The following is a 23038-nucleotide window of genomic DNA, read 5'->3' as shown; positions in this document are numbered from 1 at the left end:
CTAAGTTTTCCCTCACAGAGTTGGGTTGCAGGCTGCTGTAACTGAGCACTATGAGGGCTTGTGGCCTGCGTCTCCCAGACCAACTGCCTGTCTTACTGGATTTCATACCCCAGCTGGTCCTGTCACTTTTCAAGTCCACAGATAGCACCCTGCTCTCCACCCACTTCAGGAGGGAAGGACTGGGGGATAGGATGCTGCGTGAGCTCGATCAGATGATGTCACTGCCATGATCTCACTGTGGAACGAACAGAAATACATCAGTGTGCACAAACAGGGTCACGCTCGCTGCATGTTATTTTGTTAGCAGCACCTGCTATCTTTTGAAAGTGTAATACATTTAGCATTTAAAATAATTCAGATATTTCACATGCCATTCCTGGCCAACCATAATCTCTTCTCGCTTTTTTGCAAACGTCGGCCCCTTTGCTTAAATATGGAACCAAGCTGGCAGCCGTGAATCACCTCTCAAAAAAGAAAACAGATCTTAGAGGTATTAGTGGAACCTTATGCACAGACATGTGCTGCTTTAATCTCAAGTGCAAAAGGACATAGGACATTTTGGTATGTTCCTAGAAAACTCCACTGTTATTCAGATGCTCATTCATGTGGCCCCAGGGGGATTACCTCCCTTTATGTACAAGCTCATACTGCGGTGCATCTACATTTCTGAATTTGTCTTTCCCCCCAGCAATTTATGGGCTGAGGTGAAAAGTTTTCAAAAGCTTTTTTCTCTAAAGAGTTCTTTAAGTATCTTTGTAGTTTTCACTGAGAGATATTTTTTTCCACTTCCTTTTAAGATGTCAAATTAAATAAAGATTCAAACATTATACTTTTCCAGTATTTACCTTGAGTCGTCTGAATAGTTTCTACTTTGTGTCTTTCAGTCAGTTCAAGGATAGAGCGGTGGAGATATCCCATCATGCATCTGTTCAAAGGGACAAAGAGTACTCCACTTTAACTTTTAATTTCAATGTCACGCTTCTTTTTACCTATAATGTACAACAATGTGCAGTACTTTGACTCCTGCTTGTCTTTGGACTATAGGAGGAAACTGCACATGCCACATAGGAAGGCCATAGCTAGTTTGCACTCAAGGCCTTTCTGCTGTCTTTGTAGCCCTAAATCACGTTACTCCCACAGGGCATAACAGTCTATAAAGCACATGACAAGAAAAACACCACCAAAATCTTTTCATAGGGAAGACAGACACCCATGAGAAACTTTAGAGAAACATACACTGGAAAGCTCCTTTTAAAAAGGACACACAGACATGCTATAGGCTAGATGCCGTATGTACAGAATGTACAGTACAGCATGTGCACTGGGCTGCTGCGCCAAAATATCCGTCTTGGTAACACTTTCCTTTCTATTTTAGTTATTGTATGAATTGTGATTCTAATTTTATTTTCATTATTCTTTCTAATAACATGGTAATAGTTTGATAATAAAGAGGTAACATTTAGGTAATACCAACTAATGACTACAGTTATAAGCAGGTAAAGTGATGTATCAAAATGGGCATATCTGGGTAATATTAGAATGAAATTAATGTACCATGGTATAAAGAGCAAAAAAAGAGTTACAATGGGGAAGCACAAGATATCTAGAAATGCTTTTGGTTGTTTCTGTTTGTAATAACCCCGCATAATTACATGGTAAAATATAATAAACCAAACATTAAGACGCATAGGGATGACCTGGAGACACTTGTGGTAGTTACTGTGTTATTACATAGTATTACCTGATTATTACCTACCTATCTATTATCTATGTATCTATTCACATATCATAATGTTGTTATAAGAAGATAATGTAGCATTGTATGTTTTTTATGGTCTTTAACATTTCGTAAAATATTTCTTTTATACTAGCATACAGTATTGGAAGCAGAGGAGTCAACAACACTAAGAAAACACTTAAAAACACCTTATATTTGCTTACAACTAAAATGCGGTGTGTTATACACTATTAACTGTTTATTTATGTGAAACAGGGGTAAGTTAAATAAAGTGTTAGCTTAATAATTGCAAAAAGTAAAACTGTCATTTTGCCATATATACGGACAAAAATGAACACTTATCTTTCAGAATAAATACGATCTTCATTCATGTTTACTTCATGGCACCAATTATTTTCTAAGAGCTGTCACTTAAGCGATTAACATGGTTTTTGCAACAGGATATGTCCACATTTATGAGCCGCGAATACGTTATATAAACGATAGGGGTGTAAATGGGACCTTGGACTTGATCCACTTTCCTGGACAGGCTTACAGAGTCTGAGCAGGACTTAGAGTGGCCTTAGTCATCATTCTTTCCCCCAGTCCAGTAATCAAAGTACTTGGATGACAGTTAGCAGTGATATCCAACTCTGGGGACTCGGCTGCTCGGCACTGAGCGCGGCTACATCAGCACTTATGACTGACAGCTTGAATCATGTGTTTGCTGAATTGGACACTGGAGATGTGAGGCTTGTTGAGGGTGCATTGTCCATCCAGGCATCTGCTTGTGCAGCATGTCTCATCTGGACATTGTTTGGGTAATGTTAACAGCTTCATATCAACTTTGGGTAAAAGACAAAGAGATGATCTGTACGGCTGGTTTTGTGTATGTGTGTGTCACGGCTAATTTCTCCAACAGCAGGATATCCATATCCTGCCTATTTATATGAAAAATGACACCTCGACGGTAACCATCAGAGCATCCCCCCATGTGCAAACACATCCCCGGAGTGGCTCAGAACACATGCTGTCAAATTCGTGAAACCCCCATGGCTTCATATGCATACGCCTCATTATGGGTTAACTGTAGCATTGCAATACTGGCGAAATGCTGAGATGGATGGACAGATGGAGACAGGAAGGGGGATAGAAGCTAGATAGCTAGGCTGGTGGATGGACATACCGAATAATTCTTATTTCTGTGACAGAGAGATGTCATCATGACATACTCCATAACACACCTTCTCCTAATGTAATGCTGTGAAGCAGGAATCTTCATTAAATGCTCCTTTTTTACTCCCTGCAAATGAATCCTCCTTTCTACTAAAGGAACAGATGTGTGGAAACAGCTTGAGATTTGAAATTACAAGAAAATGGGATTTACCACTCCTCTTGCATTCGCACAACACCTTAATACGGAGTCCCATTAGCACCAAATGAGGATGAGTTATTCACTCTGAGAACAGTTACACCCTCCAGTCCTCAGGGTGACAAAAATGATCTCATTTGAGGAAGCTCATCTGGTTATGTGGCACAATAATGACTCCGGATGAGCTACCTTTAGAGACTCAAGTTCAAGATATATACCATTATCACTTGTTCATTACTGTGGAGGCTCCTGGCAATGACAGATGATATATGGCCTTGCTGCCACACAGTCTGCCGTAGGTGTCTCTCTTCTGTTGAATTGTAAGGAGAACCTGCCAGGACCCCGGGCTCTGTAGAGGCTATATTGAAGACACATTCCTCCCTGAAGCCAGCACTCTTATTGAAGAATATGTTCCCTCTTTAGACAGAATACAAGACAAGATCAGGTCTAAGAGACAAGAGATATGCATTTTGCAAGCCTATTGAGTATTCCAGACAAAATTAGCGTCATGAAATGGAAGAGAGCATGTGAATGGGGGCCACCTGAGCTGATAATCGTCTATTATTCAGCAGGTGCAGATGTGAATATTCACACCACTGGACACTTTCCACTTTTCGTTTGTGCACGCGCACACGCATCCGCCCCGCTAATGGAGTCTGTGGAAAGTGGTCGTGCATTTTCGTCATAAAAATTGAGGATAAGTCACACATTTGAATCGCCATCTGGAAATTGGCTGCAACATTGCTCAGCCCAAACCTCCAGGTGACACAAAGGATCTACTCAGCAATGCAAATTAGCAGAGAGGAAATTTGAGGGAGTGTCCGTTGAGGCTGCTCCGAGGCTGAATACAAGGCCAAAACATTTCATTCCAACGTTTCAAATGTTCATTTATTTACCAGATTGGACACACTGACGTTGCCCCTGGCTGGATTTGCAAATTCACACCATGGACTTAGTGTTTTAACATATTCAAGCCTACTTTGAAGACAAATTGGTGCTAAAAGAGCACAAACACAAATCCATAACCATTGTACATCTTCTTAGAATATTTTTCACCTCCTTATCAGCTCTTACCGAAGCACCTCCGCTGAGTATCGTGTAATCTTCTAATCTCTCTCCCTTAGGCCACACATATCCAGGTATGTGTAGTTAGATCTCTGGTGAAGCAGCCAGATTCATCTTGAGATAAACTGGGACAACATGATGAATAGATAATAAAGGCACCCAGGGGAGAGCGCTATCCGGGTTAACTCCGCCGCATAAAGATACCATTTGTAATGATGGCTGGAATCAACAGGGAAGTGCAGTGAGCAGAGCTAACTGGGCTCCAAAGTGACCAAATCAGTCCTGACTTTGCTGATGCAGCAGATGGGGAGTACAAACCAATTGTGGCTGTGACAACAACAAGCGGGGTGATGAAGTACCAGCGAGCAGCCTATCTGGGTCTCACCTGCCCACTGCTAGCACTGCTATAGGCTAACGAGCACAAACACAAACAGTTGTACATTGAGGTGTAAAGTGTCTTGATGCCAATACTTTGAGATGTCAATAAGGGCGATTGATTTATTTGGAGTTCAGGCTCTGACCTCGACACTCCCTGAAATCTCAGCAGAGACCCAGCAGTGACAGTAATGAACCTCTTCTTCCAAAGCTGCATTAGATACAGTATCTGATGACAGCTGTTATGTGAGGCACACATGTGTGTGGGCAACAGCCAACATGTGGATATTCCCCTGCTAGTCACCTCAGACTGCTGAAGGATTGTAGTATCAGGTGAAACCTCAGGGAATAGAACAACCAGAAGAGCCTCCACCCATTACAAGAAATATACTGTTGTATGTACTGAGGTTGGAAAAATCTAACCCTAAATACAATGTATATCAATCAACTGCAATCAGAGACATCATAACAACAAAGCAAATCAAATCTACAGGAGAAAAAGAAGTCGGCATGAGAATGTTTTTCTTAACCTAACAATGGTAGTTTGACAATAAAGCTAGTCCATTAATTTCCTGCTCAGCCTTGGATTTAAACCACTTCAAGAGAACCAATTTGAAAAGAGTTGCATCAAACTAGGGGAAAACAGTGCGTTTTCTTTACCTTAAAATCAGCACTTCATATCTACAGAGGGAGGAAGTGTCCGCTATTCCGCATCGTCATCTTTCTACAGAAACCCATTAAGGACAAACCAAACATTTGCTTTAGAACGGGCATGCCGCGTTTTTTTTGCGAGTTTCTCGGCCACCGTAATAAAGGGAAGCGGTTGACAGTTACAATCTGTAACTCTCACCGCTAGATGTCGCTTCCCTTACAGACTTGTCTCATTTGAATAAACAACTGGAAATAAAAAAACATACCTCACGCGAAGGAAAAATGGGCTCAGGCATGACGATAAAGTAAGTGACAATTTATCTAAACGTTAATACTTAATGCAGAAACACGAGAGTTACTAAAATATAGCTTAAGGACGTCAAGACGTGGCCTGGTTAGCCTAAAAGCTAATTGATATTACCATAACACGCACCGGTTGAACACCTCAGTTAGCTAGGTGATTGTAAGTTGTGACTCTAGAGAGCTTTAGTCAATCCAAAGAAAATGTATGTAGCCCAGTATCACAAATTCCAAGAGTTAATAGGCATTAACTTTGGGACAAGTTCCCAAAGTCTATACAGGAAAGAGTTGCTTCAATTAGGCTGTATTGTTACATCTATGATGCATGACCAGCAAATGGAGTTTCGGACTGTTTTTAAAGTTGATCTTTGTTATTAAATTAACATAATTGGGAATTATAGATAAAGAAGTTTGACTTACAGGGGTAACACGTTTGCAAATGAGCAGTGCAGCATCACAAGAGCAAAGCTGGAGAGGGCAGGGAGCCCTGTCACTTTCAATAGACCACCTTATTGCCTTGGGTGGGTTGTGTGAGTGAGTGGAGTGCCATGTCAGTGTAGCAAGTGAGCCACTCCACTATGCCGGTGTGTCAGGTGTGGTGGAGAAATTCACATTAAGAAGTTTTTGTTTTAACCGCAGGTGGCAGCACAGTTTCATCCCTGATACTTCTTCTGTTCATATCACCAGGACCTGCAACAATAGGATCTGTCAAGCTCTGTTTGAGAAATTAGGATGCTTGCCAGGCAGTCACTGCCAGCAAGCCATAAATGTTTCATGTGGTGCTGATATGGTAATCATTGGATCCCTACAATGACACCTTGTGAGAGTTGGATAACGATGGCTGTCTTTCAGGCCTATGTGACTCTGGACTCGGTCCAACAGCTGAGGCACAGCCTGAGGAGTGAATCAGCCGGTTAAAAATGCCTTCGAAAGGTGAATAAAACTCTCAAAGATGAGTGAATAAAGGTGCAGCGGGTATCTCTTGGGCATTATACAGACCTACCGGGGGAAGATGCCACACAAATGCATTCCTCCAAGTTAAATATGCATTCTGTTTCATGAGGTTTGCGAGTGGGTCCAGGTGCCCGTTGGTGGCACAGACCCAGCTGGAGGATGTGGCAGACTCGCTCTGCTGGCGCTCAGGCTGGCATACTAACAGAGCCAGGGGTGCTTTCACAGTGAGTTGAAAGACACCAAGGGTTCAGAAAAACACAACTCCAGCTGCATGTCCACTAGCTCGCTTAAGTTAAAATGCCTGGAAATCTAGAAAGTGGATTTCCAACCTGCAACACAGTTTGCGACAAGGAACACTGATCCTGTGACATCTCCCTGTTGTTGCATGCAAGATTAATTGTTGGGGTGAAAAATAAAGACATTTTCCAATCACAAGGGATGAAGCAATAAAAGGCCAACATGTCTAAAAGAGCTTAATGTATTATTTCTGTGAAGCTTGTGTAAGCCTTTTATTAAAGTGAAACAATCTTGTCAGACACCTGTTGTTCCTGCATGGGGGTATTTATTGTCGGCCTGTGTCAGCACACTGTAATCCCTTGCTAGAACATGGCTGTATTACTAGTGTGACCTATTCTTGGTCATCATAATTTCCTCCGTGTGTGTGTGTGTGCGTGTGTGTGTGTGTGTGTGTGTGTGTGTGTGTGTGTGAGAAAGAGCAAGAGAGATTGAGAGGCAGAGATGGCGTCGAGTGTGTATTTGTGTGTGTGTGGAGTCATTGCAGGCACCCTTCAGCCGTTTCAGTTGAGCTTTTTTTTTTTTTTTTTTTTTTTCCTGACACCCAATGTCATGCAGAACAAATCGCCTATTGCTGACACCAGTGATTTCTTGTCTCCAGTGCTGAGAAGTGTGTGTGGAGGCAAAACAGTTGGGTCTTACTGACGTGGGGAGTTGGACGGTTCTGTGATTAAGTAGTAATGGCCCGGGACGTGACAGGGAAACAGGGGATTTCATCGGTCACGGGGCAGGAAAAACTGCACACCCTTGGGTCCGGAGGCTATTTTTTGAGAAAGTGTGTAATTATTTTTTTTGCTTCTTAGCTGTATGAAAAATATTAAAGATTTCTGTTTTAAGTGAAATGTATATTGGAGACTCTCATCCTCTCACCACCTTTGCCATGCCTGTTTTGAATTCCAGTGTCTGCCTTTGGGCTTAACCCACTAATTGTGGCGTGAGTTCCTCTGGTATTGTTGCATGCCTCAACTCGGTTTGAGGCCACATTTATATTAAGACCTGGGTATTTTAACATCTATAATGGAATATGCCATCAGCTCAGATAATCAGGGATGTGTGCAGGCTGATTTATGTGTGGTTGATGTGCAGTGTTTCATTGTTTGTAGGAGTTTGTGTTGTTGTTACGAAACAACAAGCAAAGATGTAAATAAATAGTAATTAGAAGGCGACGTTTCTTTGGGAATATATAGCCTTGAGTTATTCTAACATTTTTGGATATACTCTGGTAGTGTCAGTGGTTCCTGTGTGAGGTATAAATAGTGTTATGGGGACCTCTAGTGGACATCTACTAGTATGTGAAGATTAGTTTTTCTACTGTAGAGCAGCCTATAACATCATCTGGTAAACTTCCATTAACATTTTTAGAGTAAATCTTCATGTCTGTACTGATATCATTGTGTCTGTTATTAATGCTATTGGCACTTATGGTTTATATGTTGTATTCATCAGCATGTTTTTACTGTTTTACTTTTATTGTACAGGATCATTGCCGATCATAACCATACTCTTTCAGACAGTTTATACTAGCCTATAAAAATTCATCGAAATGATCTGAATATTTCATTCAAACATTTATAATTTATACTCTCTGTACATGGTGCGCAACACTTAATGGTACTCAAAATAAAGTAGTCAACAGGTCAGACTTAAATAGAAGAGAACAGAACAGAACTTTATTAATCCCGGAGGAAATTTTTGTGCCAGGTTGCTCCAAAGTTACATTAAAAAAAAAACAGAAATACAAAATAACTTGAATATAAGAGAAATGTACAATATAAAGTTTATAGAGATTAAATGCCAAGAGACAGTGCCTAATATAATAACAATAGTACAATAAGATATTTATTGAATTAAACTCAGTAATAGAAGTAGGCCTAATGGTGGCAGTTACATTGACAGTTGTATTTGTAGTGAAAATAATATGTGTAATAGTGCATGTATATATGTATAGTGTAATATGTAATAGTGAGATATGTAATAGTGCATGATAATTCGAAAAAGTTGTTAAGTAAGTAAGTTAAGTAATTTGCACATAGTAATGAATAAGTTGCGGTGTTGCACGTAATAATGCACACTATAAATGCATTTAACATAATACATTTATGCCCATGTATAATGCATATTGCATTTAACATACAATTGTTGACATAACATTGATGTTAAATAACATGTGATTTAGTTGCTAATATAGGCATAATACATACATACATACAAATTTTCATTCAAATATAACACTTATATTTGAAATATTGTTTAACGTCTAGAATAGGGCTGAATAATGCTAACAAAAGATGAAATGTGTGTTAAAATACCTTTTTAATATAAATATTGTGCTGCAGAGGTGTTCTGGCTTACACGTCATACACAGACGTAATTATCATATATCTTTGTTTGGTACAGATCCCTGCAAAAACCACGTTTTTCAATGAAAATAAGAAAAATGGCGTAAAAATGATCCTTCCTTTAATATTGCAAATCATATCGAAATTGCAAAGTAAGTCAAAATAATCACAATTAGATATTTTTTCAAAATCGTTCAGCCCTAGTCTAGCATCAGGACCTTTTTTGCATTTGTAGACCTTTTGACTAAAGGGCCAAAAGAAGAAGTGATGCTTAGTTGAACGTGATCACAGAATACATGTGCACAAGACATTTTGGTGTTTTACTTCCAGGGACTTTACAGTGACATCATCACACTGATAGTGGACGTTGAAGCATCAGTCAGTAGTGAAATGTAACCAATTGAATTACACAAGTACTTAAAACAAAGTGAGGTGCATTTTCTGTACTCGAGTATCACCATTGTCTGCTACATTACACTTTAATTCTATTAGATTTCAGAAGATATATTGAACTTTTTACTCCAGTTCAGTTGCCTGACCGCTTTAGTTATCCGTTCCTATTAAGAGAGTTATGATGTATTAATGTTTAAATAACATTTTCATGCTGTAGCTGGACGAGGTGAGTCTGATTTTGACATATTCATGCAGTTGCTGGTTTATTCTGTCACAATGCATTGTGCTTTGAAAGTTGATTATATGTTTGGCATGTCATTTCTTAATTTGTTATAGGCCTAGTTGCTAAATAAATATAGCAGGGTAATTTTGGAATGTGTCCATCTGAAATGTTGTGAAGAATGCTAGAGGTAGCAAATACTATTTAATTTAGGTTACCCTACACCACTATTAGAATGCTGTAGCCTACATCATGGTATTTATTGTAGTTTTTTCCACTTATGCTATCACCTGTAATAGTCCTACTGTTATGAACCATTTGGCTGTAAAATGTCAAAGGTTAATACCCATAATCATTCTACTTTTATAATGTTTTCAGGAGAAATAATTACTTTCATTGGTGCTACATTAAGATTTACAGTGATGTCATTTTAGGCTCTTTAAGGGTAATGTTATAACCACTAGGCCTATACCAAATGTATAATATTAACAATCGTATGTAGAAGGCTGGATAATTATTTCAATCTGTCCGTGTAAATAAATAAATAAATATATATATATAAATGACGTATTGGTTGGAGTATTGAGGCCAGCTGCTCCCTGACCCTACAGATATGAATGACATTCCACTCATCCACCCATTACGTCAAAACGCGTGAGCAGCCAATCATATTTCAGGAAAAGGAGCACTGTTTCTCGACGAGCAGCCGTCCCATCCAATCAGAGTTTTACAACAGGCACCAACGTCCGCCTTCATTCCTCGTTCAGCCAATTAGGACGGAGCACTAATTACTAATTCATTACATTGCAAAGGGGAGTGACGCAGTTATTGTACATCTATAGATACTCCATGCTTTTTTTACATGACCCAAAATAACACTTTTTATTTCAACATTTGAGCGTAAAATTCCTCATAAACCGAAGAAAGAAGAGGGATTCCTGTCGTCATCTGGAGGCTGTATGTCGAACATCTGCGCCCCTTGAATTTGGATGCCATTCCGGTTGGAGGTTGCGGTAGACCCCGAGGACTAGATGCGATAACCAGGACGAGATATGCCGCAGCCGAAATCACGAAAAATCGCCATCCTCGGGTACAGATCCGTAGGTGAGTTCCTATAAGTAAGCTCGGGAGGTTAAATGACACATTGAGAGCCTGGGATGCGACGCAGATGCTCGTTTCAGCGGCCTAAATGGGCAATGTAAATCCATCATAGGAGCGGTTTACGCCTCCTATAATAGACTTAAATTATAGGGAGTAGGATATGTCACGCAGCATCTCAGCGCGTGCGAATGAGCGCCACCAGGTGAGGTGCATGGCCTTGTTGGGTTTTTTTGTACGCGAGGCCTTCAAATAATGTGCTCTAGATAGATATTTTTACGGATATAATTGATACCGCTTCCCATCAGTGACCCTCACCCTGGCGGCGTTCGTTAGTGCCATGCTGAGTACAGGCCTGGAGCAGGACCAACAGAACTGACGCATTACTGTGCAGTTTATTTTAACGTATTTAACACAGAAGAAGCGCAGTTTTATAGGGATGCTCAGGATGGCAAGATGGCAACACGGATAGCTCGACTGGAGGCCCAGATTGCATACTATTAACAACGAAAATCCTGTAATATTCCCATAGGCTACGATATAATGAGCTGGTGTAGTGAACATCTTCCACGTTGCTGCTATAGGGTTTTTTAAATATGTTTTTTGTGTGTTTTTTTTTATTATTTAATAGTAGATAATAGCTTTCTATAGTATTTATTGTTTCATAATGCAGGTATAGTTATCAGCTCTCTCTATTGTTGTTAATTATGCTAATCATATTCCTGAGCCACACTACATGATGGATGAACACTAATGTTGAATGACCTCTAACTAATATTATGTAAACTTATGAGACAATTTACTCTCTTACATAATTCTTATTATAATTAAACACTCTAATGTGATCCTTCAGCTCTGCCAAGAACACTACCTTTATTAAGCTTAAAATGTTTTAGTTTTGGTCACACAGAAAGACATTCATTCTACTTTGTTATTTCATTGAGGTTATAGTTTGCAGTGGTGCTAAACTGTACTGCATGATATTAAGAGGTATTTTCCCCAAATTATTATAATACATGAGAATATTGGGAAAACCTTTCAATTTAATACAACAACACCCACTACAACCTCAATAATAACCAGAAAGTAAAAGTATTACCTTCGGACAGTGTCCACAGTTGAAGAACTCAGTGAGTTTATTTCCACTTGTCTAATGATATCCAAACATTTAAAGGGTCTCTGTTCACAATATTTCTTTTTGTTTCGCAGGAAAGTCCTCCTTGACGATTCAGTTTGTGGAGGGCCAGTTTGTTGACTCCTATGACCCAACAATAGAAAACAGTAAGTGTAAATGTGTGGTCTCTTACACCTGAATAAACTAATAGGGTTTCCCTCAGAAAACTGTCCAGCTGAGGTGAGCAGCCACTCACATCCTGCTGCATCTCTTATTAGATAACAGCTTAATTAAAAAAAAAAAAAGCAGAGGTGGTTTTCAGGGAAGGAAGCCGACCTCTACTGTGAAACATTGTGGGAATTATGACAAACATCTTGGCACTGCAGTTTGCAATGCATCTTTTCGCTGTGCACACACAGTGAGGTAGAAGCTGCACTTTCCTTTCACTTTCGCTTTACATACTCTGCTCTGTGTTTTTCCACTGTGTGATCCATTTGTTTTACCTGTGTAAAATCATGTTCAGTTATTAAAATTACACATTTAGCTCAAAGGCTTTACAATCTAAAACATTTGACACACTGTATCCTTTGTCTCTCATTTCTCATCAGGAACAAACTCCACAAAAAGTAGTAAACATGATGGAGATTGGTCAGTGTAGTTAAAGTGAATATCATAAAGGTCTTATTACTTAGTGTTTAAAAACTTTCCATGGAGATGGTTTAGTTGCTATCATGTAACCTAAGTATGGGATTGTCACATGGTAGCAAATGGGCTGCAACTAGCATTTATTTTCATGATCAATGTATCAATTTCTTGATAAAAATGATTGATTATGTGGCAGTATTAGGAAATGTTTCCCATGGTGATTTCTTTATATTTCTATTTTGTCTGTCCAATAGTACAAAATGTTTTCACTTACTATAATAAATAAACTATAAAACAGCAATTTCACATTTAAAGAAGCTAAAACTAGAGAATGTTTTTAACATCTAGCTTGTTATTATGACACCTGATTCCAAGGATGCACCAATCAATGAATTGAATTGAATAGACCAGACTTGTGGTCACAGATACAAAGTCCAGCTATTTAGAGGCGGTCATATCTTTTGAATTGATATTTTCATATTTTGCATGTGTTTCACATTTTTGTGTGTTTATTGTTCACAGTGAAAAAGTGAAAACTGCATAATTCCTTATTTTTCCAGAACTACATTTTTAAAAAGGTCGCCTCTGAAATGGGCCGTTCAGAACAGCTGCAGGTTTCTACCTAGAACCCTGCTTTCGCAGAAATCAACCAATCATCATTCAGCGTCATTCACCTCAGGCTGCCTTCTTGCCCTCGCTTGTAGTCAAGTCAAGATTTCAACTTACCATTCCAATACCTTCTGGCGATTCTGGCTCGTACATATAAGGCCGAATAACCGATCCGAGAGCAGCCATGTTTTCTACAACTTTGGAGGGACAGTGCAGTGTGGCCGCACACGTGGGGGGAGGGGCTATGCAGTCACTCCAAATACTGTCAGCCAATCGTGTTTAAGGTCTGACCTTTGAACGGCAAATGGCTTGTTTGTTTCAGGAGGAAGGAGAGGCTTCGAAATAGTTATTTTAAAATATGTGTACAATTATTAAAACGAAGCAAAAACTTTACCAACGTGATTCAAAAGCACATTAGAATAACAGAAAATTGATTGCAAAGCTAAAATATGTCCCCTTTAAAGCCTTATACCTGATATCAGTAGCTGATTAGATCAGAATTATAGGGTAAATGGATGGAACGGACTGTACTTATACAGCGCTTTTCTGACTCAAAGCGCTTTCACACTACATGTCACATTCATCCTTTCACTCACACACTGATGGCAAAGGCCTGAGTGCCAATCTCCAATCAGTATCTATATGCATTCATACCCGATGGCAATGCCCAAGGACACTTCTACATGTGACTGCAGCAGTCAGTGATCAAACCCCCACCTTCCGATTGAGAGACGATAGACTCTACTACTGAGCCATAGCCGCCCCCTCAAACTGTACTGTTCCCTCTAAACCAACGTGAACAAATACTACACCCGCTGTTTTCACCAGTTTTCACACTTTGAACCAGAAAGAGAGAACTTTCTCACGTCTGGTCAGAATTAACCCGAGCTGACTCTCGTGCTGGTATAAGCCTGCGCATCTCCGGCTCAGAGAAGGAATCTTTCTTGACGGTACTTAACCAGAACATTTCGCTGAAGGACAGAACATACAGTAATTCATCAGTCTTCTAAACACACAGATTCCCAGACACTCAGGAGATTTGAGTCTAAACTTCCCCTGTAGGCTGTTTTTCCCGACATGTTCGCTCACATATCACCCTGCGTTTCTGCACTGTGTGGTCTGTGTCTATAAATAATGCCTGGATGGTTAACATATAGTGAAGTGTCAGCGTTATCAGCTTGATGCTGCAGGCAGAGCGATGCTTCAGTCCTGCTGTGGATAATGTGACCCATCTCCCGGCAGATATTGACGTTTCTGTGCTGAATGAACTCAGTGGCACCGAACAGGATCCATAGCGGGGTTGTATCTTGTGTGTCTCGAGATTTGCAGACTGAAAACGTAGTAGAGTAATGAAGATGCAGCCGGCTGTATAGTACTGTATAGAAGAGATGTACTGTAGTGTTTTTTTAAAGGACATTTCTGATTATATATGTGTTTAATCCCTCATGTGTGTTCTCTTTTACCTGCAGCATTCACTAAAATGATCACAATAAATGGACAAGAGTACCATCTTCAGCTGGTAGACACAGCAGGACAGGTATGACTCAGTGCTTTAATGTAGTGTGTCAGTCTGTTCTTGATTTTTATGTAAATTTCTGTCGTACGATTGTGTTATTTCAATACTTTAGTGTTAATTCTGCTTCATTACTTAGTCAAAACGACATTTAATTCATTCGATTCAAGCTTTGCATATTAATTGCTTCAAAATCTCTGCCTCTGCAGGATGAGTACTCCATCTTCCCACAGACCTACTCCATAGATATCAACGGTTACATCCTGGTCTATTCAGTTACATCTAATAAAAGGTACAGTCCTCTTTTTGTACAAGCATATAAATATCTTTTTATAATGAGTTCATTTATACATTTTATGAGTGCTGAAGAAACGTTCCCCTCGTGTCTTCCAGCTTTGAAGTTGTACAAGTTATCCATGAAAAACTATTGGACATGGTGGGAAAAGTTCAGTAAGTGCTCCTTCTTCTTCTTTGGAACGCCGGCTCTCCAACATGTAATACATCACGCATAAATGACAATGTGCCGTTTCCTTTTCCCTCTAATCCAGAGTACCAATCATGCTTGTTGGGAACAAGAACGACCTACACATGGAGCGGTATGTCCCAACACACACCTAAATTGTACACTATACGCAGTAGGTCTACACATTGGTTGTAGCCCCTCCGAGTTAAAGTCATAATTCCTCTACCATTTGTCATCATTTTGTGGCCTATTTGTGGTAGAACTGCGCACTAAATATAACAGACACAGAGCATACAAAAATAGGAATACAGACCCCTGTTTATATTGGGTTAAAAGATCACACAAATGAAGGTCAGCTGTTTGTGTGCGCAATGAGAGCGTTTAAATAAGAGCCGATGACAGGAGTTGAACCCTGTGGGTTAGTAGGAAGCTGACACTGCAGGCTTACTCTGAAATATTCATGTGATTTATTCTGACTGACTGACTGGCCGGCTGTCCCTGTGTGGCTTTTTGTGTGTAATTTTTTTTCTGTAGAGTAATCAGTTGTGAAGAAGGAAAAGCATTAGCTGAATCCTGGAACGCTGCCTTCATGGAGTCCTCAGCTAAAGAGAACCAGGTAAGAGCCACGGGCTGCAGGGATCATGTTCAGCTGCAGGGGCTTTGTTTATGTTTGATGTGGTTGTTATAAATCCCTTATTAGGCTATGTGATTACAATTCATAATTTAAATGACATTTTCAAACTTAAACTCAAACTTTCAAACTCATTATAGTAAAAAAGAAGGTGGCCTAAATTTAAAGTTGTAATCTCGAAGATCTCAGTGTCGTTCTCTTTGGCGGCACCTATGGCGATAAACGGTAATTGCGGGCACCGCACCCTTCCCAGATATCCAGACAGTGTTGCATGTGTGACGTCCACAGTTGGCTCCGGTTGTAACTCTTGATTTTCCTCTCTGGTGGCCGCTTTACCTTTTAGACTGTTTGCCTTCATCTGAGCGTCGAATTTGTTTCTTTTTCTTTGGATTTTCACTTATTTTTGAAGTTGTATCTGTAGTCATCGATCTTTTCTTTGTTTGTTCAGCCATAGTACTACTGTATTACTGTTTACTCACAACACTTACAGAGACCGTAAAAGCAGCCGCTTAGCTCCGCCTACCCTCTCTGGCAGACCAACCACTGCTGGCTGATGGAAAACGCCTCACTAACTGGGCGCCGCTTGTGATTTTTTCCATGAAAGCCGCCACAGAAACGCAAAGGCTTTCATCAGTGGGTCATAGGCCTGTTACCTCATTGCGCGATACATAGTGACTTAACAGACATTTATTTAAATGTGTATATATATTAGATATTTAAAAAGTGTCACAAAGGTTTGGTGTTATCAGTATCATTTAAGGTCAGAGTCCTTAAAGGTGAACTGATATTACAGATCAAGATCAGTTTACGAATCATGTAAAGGATCCTGTTTAATAATTTGTATATAGTCTTGTGTTATCTTAGCATGGAACAGAAAGTGTTTTGAGGACACGGAGTTTAAACGACGCTGGTGTTTACCAGGCAGGAAGGGTCTAATGCTGCAATCCATTACAAGTCAGATGTTGATAGTTATGAGTTTTTATTGCAAATGCGTCCCAGCCCATCTGCTCGGGAAAACACGGACACCCACAGCAAACTGATGTTTGTGTGGCAAGTCTCTGAACTTCACGAGCATCTGCTGAGGACACCACTGCTTCTGATTCGGATTAGCACACTTTAAAATAGACCGGAGGAGTGGGCTGGTACCACATACTCCCAAAGACTTTTATCAAGCACAAATCAGCTGAATGAAAATTGAAGTGGCAACGTTGTAACAGCACGTTTCACAACACAAACCCGACATGAACTCCATCCATATTGCTGTAACCTCAGCTGTTTGTTGGAGACTTTGCTTCGGATAGATGGATCTCACAAGTTTTCAGACTTGACCATTAAATTGAACCTTACCATGGAGGTTGTTTTTGCCAAGTTCTGATTACTATTCAGTCGCATTATGGGAAGTGTAGTTTTCATTTTGGAGCTTGACCTATATAAAGGACTAAAGGTTGCAGTCTTTAGAATGTTCCGGAAACCAACTGCCAGCTCCACACTGCCCGGACATCAGCTGACATGACAGACTTCTGTTGACTACATCTTCTTAGTTTTGCTTTATTTTACATGGACGAAGAGGAGGGCTTGTTAACTATGGCCAAGGTAGTCATGGTATTGTCACGTTTATCTGACGCGGTTGGAAAATGCCTGGGTCCTTACGTCATAGAGTTGAGGTTTCTCCTCCCTCTGCTCTGTCAGGTGTTCTTCACGTTCCTGGGTCCAGCAATAAGACATTTTAAAGTTAAATGTAAAACCTAAACCAAAGTGAGTGCTTAACGTACAGATAGTTAACATTGTCGACATTAAAAAAAGAAAGTTGTGCATACTGATGTTCCGCACGAGAGTATAGGCTAGTTGTCACGGAAACGCACTCTCAGAATGTTGCAGTTTGTTTGGAAAAGGCGCACATTGGATCTGACTTTCCACTCGAACAACTCCATCTGACAAACAGACTGTCGGCGCACGCTGACCCGTTGGTTGGAGTTGGTCTGCGTTTGTCTGGGCAGTGTGCAGCCACCTTAAAGCTCAGGATATCTCATCGTCCTCTTTGTAAATTTTGTCTTTTTCAAGCTCAACAAGTTCATAGAAGTTCAGATATAAAACAATGTTGCACTTTGTCTGATGGTGTAGCTGATCAACACAGTTGCCTCCTTGTTAGTTACAAATGTAATTTAAAGAGAGCCTCTGGAAACTGTATCATTAAACCAAATTACTGCTAAGTGTTGCAAACTATTACCCAACTCTACAGCTCTCCTACAGCGTCTTTCAGCTAATGCTTTAATGGCACACAAGCTTTGTTTTTCCCATCAATAGCATTGTTTCTTGTCACAGCAGACAGCTGCTTTCAGCAAAAAAAGCAATCAAATTCCAATGTAGGCTAGCTGGCGACACAGCACCAACCTGCACACAGGCACAGTTAGCATTAGCTGCTAAACAAAGTCGAGCATTTAGCAGCTAAAGATTCAGATATTTACAGCAGATTTGCCTCAGGAGTTTATTGGAGCAAAACACAGCAGGAAGAGAGTGGATATTGGTATTGTGTTCATAAAATGGCCAGAAGCGTAACTCCAGCTTAATGCTAATGTTGCTCTGTGGCCTTTGCAATATCAAGCAGCAGGCCCCAAGGCGGCAGTTGTAGTTATGGTTCTAACATTTATCCACGAATGCCTCCAGAATACGGCATATTTTATCCACTAATCCATTTTCTTGTTACAGATAGTTTCACATTCATGAAGTCGGTGTATCTGCTTCTAATCAAACTTTAAACACACATACAAACAACGGCATCTCTGTTGGATGTAGTGTGTGCTGCTGGAAAATTCAAAGTAGTGTAACTGAGACATGTGACATCGTCCTCATTGTGGGTCTCCCTCTCTCTCCCTCTCTCTCTCTCTGTCAGACGGCCGTTGAGGTTTTCCGGAGGATGATCCTGGAGGCAGAGAAGATGGACGGCGGCGTGCAGCCAGGAAAAACCTCCTGCTCCATGATGTAGAGCCGGCCAATCAACACACAGGACACTGCACTGGGAAATCCCGTTACTTGAAGGCTAGCTGCCAGTTCTCCTCCACCTCAGCTGACTCCACCCCTCCAGGGTCCTAAATATCCAATACTGTCTATTTATGGCTCTGATTCCACTGTTATTTATCAGTATTCCCTTTTGTCATCCTCGTTTTTCTTTGTGTGTTTCATAAAAAAAAAAACGGATGAGTGGTGGTTCCTGTGTCTTACATTTCCCACAATCCACCCTTCCTCCTCCATCTCTGTGCTCGGCACTGATGCAAAACACAGAACATCATCTAGGTGTATCAGAAAAAATGTTTTCTTGTGCTCGGTAATGACGACAGCAGTAACCAAGGCCGGAGATGATAGTGGCTTGATGCATCTTAGCTTCTCATTATGCAGCTCCCATATATAGGCAACGAGCCCTTTGCTGTTTCAATAACCAGAGATAAGAGAAATGTCATGTCTGCCATGCACACGCTCTGAGAATGGATAATAATTACGGACATTTCTTCTGATACATCGTCAGCTGTTTGGTCTTGCCAATATATACAGCTCTTTTTCTACTTCATTTCCACGCAGTGCCCACTCCTCTGTCCCTCGGTTTGTTTTCATAGCGGTTACTGTCAGCCAAAACAAAAAAAATCTGCATCCATTTTCTAATGTTGAAAATGTTGTACAAATGTTTTTGATTGTAATCATTAAAGCAAAAAGTGGTTATGTAAAGCAGGGCTGAGTGTGGATTCTTACTTTGGTGGATGACCAGGCACCTTTTAAATATGGTTCAAATTGCTTTGCAGAGGAGACAAAAAGAGAGTTGTAAATTGAGTAGATACACAAACTCATAATTAAAAAACTAATTATAAAAGTATTGAGATTCAGAACAAAGCAAGAAGAACAAATTAGAGCCAAAGAGAAAATAAATAATAAAAGATAAATAATAGATAATCAGAGACAAATTTTACTCTTCTTTTAAAGGGCATGAAAAATTCTCTTTCAAAGAGTTTTTATGCTGTTGTGAGTGATGTGTTTAATGAGCACATGATCATTGTCATGTAAAAAGAGAGCAGCTAAAAAGAGAGCAGTGTTTCTTCTTTAGGATTCCTGAATTCTCTGCTTTTTTTGTCATTGGGACGACAGTATAAATATAACACTACTTCAACACAAAGCAGTTTTAGTTCCCCTGCCATCCACACATGTTTTGAACTACAGTTTGGGAGAGGTTAAGCGTGCATATAGAAACACAACGCAGGGTATCGGGGGGGGGGGGAGTTCCGAGGGAAAGAAAAAAGGAAACAAACAAAAGGTAATCTGATCCATAACATAAAGGTTATTTACTATATCCATCCACTCTTGTACTTTGGGGGGGGTCAGGAAGCGAACAGCGTCTTTGCTTTTTTACCAGCAGAGATCAAAATCAAAAACTTTTTGTCATTGTTTAAAGTACGCCAGTGCACCTATCAGGATTTAACTGTCAATCATATCTGATCAAACCACACCCACACAATGAAATTTCACTTAAATTGTTGACTTTATAGTCATAAAGTTTTGATGCTTTTAGATAAAGGAGTCAAAGTTCATGCAGTGCCTGAATCCATAAAGTGACCTTTGTGAGTATGCTTGAGTTAAAACCACAGAAGAAGAGAAGGGATAAGAGTTTGTAACTTTTGCCATCACAAGAATACTCTTATTTGTAGTATTTTAAGCATGTAAGTCGGCAGATTTCGTTCTGAACTTGATGCTGTAAGAAGAAAAACTCCATAAGAATAAGAAGATGCACTTTCTCTTCTTTCAAACGGTTTTATTTGTCAATTGTTTTTTTTAAAGTATCTGTTTTAAATTCATACATGTGTTTTCTTGATGTGAAACCAGCAGCAGCCGCAGTCTGTAGGACTCTTTGGCTTTAAATCTCTTGCTAACCAATACTCCAGTATGCTCTCATTTACTCCGATTTTCTTTAACATATCATTTAAAAGGTGTTGCACAAGTCTTCAGTACAGCAATTTATGTCAATGACGGAGTTCATCTTCAGCATATCACAGTCCGACAGCCTCATGCATTTCTGGTACTGGCCGACTAAGAGAGTAAAAAATAAAGGAAAAGATTAGAAGTTATGTTATGCTGCTTAACATCTGGAGTCCATGTATTTGTTAGACAGAATAGTTCAAGGATGCTGGGAAACTCACATGGTTCTCTGAGGAACCTGACGGCACCACAGGCGTCCTTCTCTGGGGGACAGGTCTCTACAGTGAGCTCGCAGGGTCCTCCAGCCTTCTTGGAGAAACAGCGGTGACAGTCCAGGGCTTCACCTGAAAACAAAAAGCAGTATGAAATCATTCAGTGCTTTCTTTGTGACCTGTGAATGTTGTCTATGTCTGTCAGAGTCTATTAAGTCTATAAGGACTATTTTAAAGTTATTAGTAATGTTTAGTCTATTTAGATGACCAACAAGCGATGATGCTGTGCTGTCACCGTCACAGGTTAGTCATTTGCTTCTTACATAATTTCTTCGATATGACTACCTGCAGTCTGTTGGGAGAAAAAAAAACCCAATGCCTTTTGTGTTCCTGACAGGTCTGCTGAGATTGTGTTCATACACTGCGTGTTTACAGTAAAGACAAAAGGAGACAGCAGACGTCCCTGTTGCACGGCAGCAGAGGTTGTGTTTATTCAGTGGAGAATCAGTGACAGACTCACCGGCTGCAAACAGCAGGGCGACGCTCAGAGCCAAGACCAACAACTTCATTGTTCTGTCCAATTCTGCAGCCTATGAGCGAGATAACGCAAGGATTTGATAACACAGTATATACAATATTCGTCGTGATATATCTCCCGTAGAATCTAATTCTTTTTTTAAGGTGCTTTTCTCATTTCTAGGAACTGATTAAAAGTCTAAATTAGGAAAATTCAGAGCACAATCAGGCTTATTAGCATGCATGCACACCTCTATGCAGTTATACTGACATTTGATAGCAAATATATGGCAAATACTTCAAGCAAATATTGATTTTATATTCAAAAAGGTAAAAAAGAAACACACAAAATAAGATTTAAAAAGCATTGTTTTGTGTGCACATACCTCGCTGATTTCTCTGTCTCTGTTCCTGCCAATGACTGAGACAATTTCATCCACTTCCCCTCTTTTTTATACCCGTTCATACTTTGTCCTGTCATGGTAACGTCCCATGAAGTGTCGTATCTCTGCTGTGTCTATATGCTCAGCGGCTCGCTCGCCCTGGGTACACTGTGTTCAGGGGTTACAGTTTCCCAATGCTCAGATTCCTGCATTATGCAAGAGCTGTCCTCCCTTTGTCCACTGCTTTGGATAATTTATGAGCTTTTTTTTAGTACTCATGTGTGCATTTGTCACAGACTCAAATAAAGATTTATAATAGTTGGCACCTTGAGAGGACAGGAGGATATTAGCCAAAGGTACAGTATATGAGGTGTTGAAAACTGACTTGCACTCAAATATGATGAAAGAGAAAGCTGCTAAAAGACTCAAATATTTCCTATACAAACGAAATATAACTTCCATTAAATGCTCTTTATACCCAATTCAGACAACATAACGGCACACTGAAAAAGAGATCTCAACTGCCGGCATGGCTGGCTGAAAAATACAGCCATTAATGCTGTGCAAAAGAATGTTACAAATCAATTTCAGTCTCTCAAAGAGGCCAACTAATGAATAAATGGACTGACATCTATTTGCATAGGGTGCAAAGTCCATGTGGTTTATAAATAATAACTTTGAACTACTGCTTTAGGGTGAATGCCAAATCTTGATGTTTTTTCTGATCTGTAAAAAAATCCACTCAAGTGCAATAAATCTTTTCAAAACGTGCCTTTTAATTGCCGCCACTGTAGACGGAGACTGAAAGATAGAGGGGTTAAAGTCATGCCGTCCATGAAAAGCAGGTTTTATTATATGTTTTCTATTCTGCGCCATCTGCCTAACCTTAAAACTGATGGTCTTTTGATGTTGGGACCCCGGCCCCTGTTTACACCTGGTAGTAACATGCGTCCCGGGGGATCTGATCACAAGTGGACAGCTCTGAGAATAAGATAAGATAATCCTTTATTCGTCCCACAACGGGGACATTTACAGTGTTACAGAACTAATAAGATAAGTCAACAATGTATAGAACATGTCTCTTCCCATGTACAGCATCTCCTGTGACCACTTCCCCTCTCTATATGCAAATAAACATGTCGCCTCAATCACCTTCATTAGCCTTAAATAAAAACATGAAATGATAAGAAACTGTGATGCCTGATGTTCCTCCATAGG

The 23038-nt window shown here is 40.0% G+C and overlaps 2 protein-coding genes across 2 annotated transcripts; one reads left to right on the top strand and one right to left on the bottom strand.

The window, feature by feature from the left end:
- Positions 1-10467: 10467 nt before the first annotated feature.
- On the top strand, positions 10468-19488 carry rheb (Ras homolog, mTORC1 binding). Its single transcript, XM_069684859.1, has 8 exons — positions 10468-10784; positions 11988-12059; positions 14616-14683; positions 14869-14951; positions 15053-15109; positions 15208-15255; positions 15657-15738; positions 18644-19488. Exons 1-8 carry the CDS (start codon positions 10733-10735, stop codon positions 18734-18736), a joined length of 555 nt encoding a protein of 184 aa, XP_069540960.1. The 5' UTR covers positions 10468-10732; the 3' UTR covers positions 18737-19488.
- Positions 19489-20557: 1069 nt separating this feature from the next.
- ly97.3 (lymphocyte antigen 97, tandem duplicate 3) lies at positions 20558-21843 on the bottom strand. Its single transcript, XM_069685591.1, has 4 exons — positions 21824-21843; positions 21442-21511; positions 20931-21053; positions 20558-20820 (listed from the first exon to the last, which is right to left on the bottom strand). Exons 2-4 carry the CDS (start codon positions 21488-21490, stop codon positions 20714-20716), a joined length of 279 nt encoding a protein of 92 aa, XP_069541692.1. The 5' UTR covers positions 21491-21511; positions 21824-21843; the 3' UTR covers positions 20558-20713.
- Between the last annotated feature and the right edge of the window lie 1195 nt (positions 21844-23038).

The sequence above is a fragment of the Semicossyphus pulcher genome, unplaced genomic scaffold (assembly GCF_022749685.1).
Source record: "Semicossyphus pulcher isolate SPU_LCO1_2020_fin unplaced genomic scaffold, fSemPul1.0.p SCAF_7, whole genome shotgun sequence".
NCBI classification, from domain to species: domain Eukaryota; kingdom Metazoa; phylum Chordata; class Actinopteri; order Labriformes; family Labridae; genus Semicossyphus; species Semicossyphus pulcher.
Note: the sequence above shows the minus strand (reverse complement) of the source record. Positions and strands in the feature narration are given on the sequence as shown.

Bases quoted from the DNA above. Each gene is read 5' to 3' on its own strand.
- rheb (XM_069684859.1), top strand. From the start codon at position 10,733: ATGCCGCAGCCGAAATCACGAAAAATCGCCATCCTCGGGTACAGATCC. The intron at 14,952-15,052 runs GTACAGTCCTCT...CGTGTCTTCCAG, and splicing joins TCAGTTACATCTAATAAAAG to CTTTGAAGTTGTACAAGTTA. The intron at 15,256-15,656 runs GTATGTCCCAAC...TTTTTTCTGTAG, and splicing joins AACGACCTACACATGGAGCG to AGTAATCAGTTGTGAAGAAG.
- ly97.3 (XM_069685591.1), bottom strand. From the start codon at position 21,490: ATGAAGTTGTTGGTCTTGGCTCTGAGCGTCGCCCTGCTGTTTGCAGCC. The intron at 21,054-21,441 runs GTGAGTCTGTCA...TTTTGTTTTCAG, and splicing joins CGCCCTGCTGTTTGCAGCCG to GTGAAGCCCTGGACTGTCAC. The intron at 20,821-20,930 runs GTGAGTTTCCCA...TTACTCTCTTAG, and splicing joins CAGGTTCCTCAGAGAACCAT to TCGGCCAGTACCAGAAATGC.